The sequence below is a fragment of the Aedes aegypti genome, unplaced genomic scaffold (assembly GCF_002204515.2).
Source record: "Aedes aegypti strain LVP_AGWG unplaced genomic scaffold, AaegL5.0 Primary Assembly AGWG_AaegL5_hic_scaff_315_PBJ_arrow, whole genome shotgun sequence".
Lineage (NCBI taxonomy): Eukaryota > Metazoa > Arthropoda > Insecta > Diptera > Culicidae > Aedes > Aedes aegypti.
The window spans coordinates 26,593-29,771 of record NW_018735977.1 but is presented as its reverse complement, the minus strand read 5'-3'; the positions used below and the strand labels follow the sequence as shown (position 1 = coordinate 29,771).

The following is a 3,179-nucleotide window of genomic DNA, read 5'->3' as shown; positions in this document are numbered from 1 at the left end:
TCATCAAAAGAGACCTCTCAACATCTGCTTTGTGACTGTCCAGCATTATTTGCAAGTAGGAAAAAATATTTCAACAAGGGCATTCTAAATCCTTCTGAAATTTGGTTACAGAACCCTAATCTAGTAGTAAAATTTATTTTAAAGGTCATTCCGGATTGGGATAACTCGCATCATCAGATAACGGCAGTTATCCTGAATGGTAACTCTCCGTACTGAGCACGTTGCGATAGTAAACAGAAGTATACCACAATAGATCAATTAATGGTCGCAGTGGTTCAAATCCCAACAAAAAAAAAAGAGATAAAAATAAATATTCCAAACATTACCAATTAACTTGAGTGTAGCAAACTAGACTGTTTCAACAAGAAAATTTAAAAGTTATTTGTCCAAGATGATGCTTAATGGCAATATGATCAACCATATCAACTTTCTACAACTTATTGTTTGATGATTTATAGCTTGAAGATGTTCTTTCAAAATAATTTTCCCGGTGACCATCTCAAATTCCCGGTTTTTCCCGTCATTTTCCCGATGGATTCAAATTCCCGTCTTTTTCCCGCTTTTCCCGTTTTTCCCGGTTCGGTGGTCACCCTGTAACCTTAGCGTAGAATTCTGTGGAATCATGCTAAAGCTTCCATCAAAGTGTTGTCTAAATATTCCGTAAAAATCTTGTCTAAGATTCTATCGGAACTCTTTGTAAGGCTTAATGCCCAGTATACTGCGAAAATTCCGCATGTTCGCAAACTAGACTCACGTGTGAGTAGATTGTAGAACAGTTCTAACGAATATCTTAATCTATCTATATAAATAAAAATGGAGTGATGTTTGTATGTCACGAAATAAACTTGGGAACGGATCAACAGATTGATGTAAGTTTTTCATTGTTGCACTCGACAAGGAAAGCGAAGTGTTCGTGCAACAAAAAGTTTGGGAAAATCTCCGGATAATCGGGAAAACGAGAGAAGACTCAGGTGTCATTTTGTATGGGGGATTACATGACGTTTCGAAACAGCCTACTTGATGGCAAGACGAAGTTTGCCGGGACCACTAGTTTCAAATAAAAAAAGTAAAGCTGAAATATTAACATGAAATCATATAAAAAGTTTAAAATAATAAGCCTTAGTATATTCGAGTTCCAAGTCGGCAGAACGGTCAACGGGCCAGATATAAGAAAAATCTTCAAACTTATCAGCAGAGAGAATTGCATGACATTACCCTGGACTCTGAAGATGAATTCAATTATGATTGCAATTGAAAGTACCTACTCACCAAACAGGAATATTCAGCAAAGTCTTATCCTCGGGAAGTATCTTATCGAGCTGATCAAAATCAGCAATCTTTTTGCGCAAGACTTCCCCTTCTTCCTTTAGCTTATCATGATCGACACGAATCGGTGCAATGGATGGCGTTTCATCCTTGGGCTTCTTCGCCGCTCGACGCTTATCGCCCTCCTTATCCTTAGAGGGCTGGGAGCTTTCGTCCTTCTTACGACTAGACAACCACCCATCAACCGTTCCTTTGACGGCGCTGCTCGAGGGAGTGTACTCTTCGTCTTTGCGACGACGTTTGGTCACCGTTTGGACTGCCGCAGGGGAAGTAGTTTTTTCATCAGGGCTCATCAGCCCACTGTAACTGACTCCGACTTTGGTTTTTCGTGGCAATTGCGTACGCTTGCAATCACCTCCAGCGAGCTCTTCGGTGCTACTCCGCATCATATCGCGAACTTTGGGCGAGTGATCTGGACTGAACATATCCTCATCGCTGCGATTCAGTGCCGGTTCCTCTTTGACGATTTTGCGTGGCGATTGAACATCGTCCTCTTCGTCGTCTGTTCCGAACAGCATCATGTCCTTCTCGCGTCGACGCCTTTTCCCGACAGTCGTACCTTCAACGGAACTAGGGTCTGAAGATTTTAAGGTCGCCCCTGTTCTGATCGGAGTGTAAAGGCTTGTGGGAACGTAAGCGGGCTTTTCCGGATTAGAATCCTGGCTGGAAGTAGGTGTGTAGGGGTCCGGTTCCAGCTTGGCAGTCTCTTCAATCTTGCGGGCCTTATAACTGGACGAATACGCCGGCGATTTGCCATTGATTGCCGTTGGAACATATTCTACCGAAGTGCTGGACGAAGAACTGGACTTCTTTATCGGAACCGGAGTATACTCCTGACTCTGCTGACTTTGCGATGGCATCTCCTTCAGTTTCTTATTCTCTTTCTGTAGCCTTTCCACGATTTTCCTCTTGTCCTGCAGCTCGTCGTACAGAGCCTTCGTTTGGTCCGAAATCTGAACCACCAGACACTCCCGGTGCAACTTTTGCTCGTCATCGTTGAACACCACGTTCAGATGCGACCGAGCATTCTCATCCCGGAACTCGTACCTCAACAGGTAGTTCGGTTTGCCGTCCAGCCGGCACTCGTACTCCTTGTCCAGTTCGCATTTGGTATCCTCCGATTTCGCCCTCTCCGCAAACTGCTTCCGGCAGATGCTGGACAGCTTCTGGTAAATCAGTTTCCACACTTCCACCGGGATGAATTTGTTTTCTGATCCGACTGTGTCCCAAGGGCGCTGGCAGTCCGGGTGGACAATCAAATCCAGCAGAACGAACTTCTTCCCCACCTGAGAGCGGAAAAAACAAAATCAACAATCAACAGCAATCAACAGGCTGTTGAAGCGAAAATCCGGGCGCTTACCTTTAGCTTTTCGATAAAGTGCGACAGGATCATGGCTGGTGGTTGGCAGCAAAGTACACTTATTAACGAACAGTTTTCTTCATTAGGAACGATAAATTGCGGTGGAATTGATGACAAAACCCGTTTTAAATTATTTTGGAGGAAAGAAATCGAATGAATGCGGAATGATTGTTTTGATGGACTTTCGTTCGACTGCTTGTCAATAAGAAACGAGGGGATCACAGATGGAAGATTGCCACGGTAACAACAGGCATTGCATAAAAGTCGGACAGCCAAGAAGTCGAAAAAGTAAAATTTCATTGCCGAGGGCAGTTTTGACTACACTGTAAACTCGGCATTACTCTTTAATGTGGGAAAAATACCCATTATTTTCTGATACATGGAAACGTCAAATAAAGGGTACTTTATTTTTTTCAAATAAAGGGTATTTTATGCCCATTTATATATTCCGTCTATTTACCCTTTAATGGGTGAAAAAAATCTTGCAATGTTG

At 43.0% G+C, this 3,179-nt stretch overlaps 1 protein-coding gene across 1 annotated transcript; it reads right to left on the bottom strand.

Annotated features, from left to right (window-relative positions):
- Window positions 1-1,177: 1,177 nt before the first annotated feature.
- Window positions 1,178-2,907, bottom strand: LOC5574539 (nucleolin). The gene is made up of 2 exons (XM_021856822.1): window positions 2,687-2,907; window positions 1,178-2,612 (listed from the first exon to the last, which is right to left on the bottom strand). The coding sequence occupies exons 1-2, from the start codon at window positions 2,717-2,719 to the stop codon at window positions 1,266-1,268; spliced, it is 1,380 nt and encodes a 459-aa protein (XP_021712514.1). The 5' UTR covers window positions 2,720-2,907; the 3' UTR covers window positions 1,178-1,265.
- Window positions 2,908-3,179: the final 272 nt, after the last annotated feature.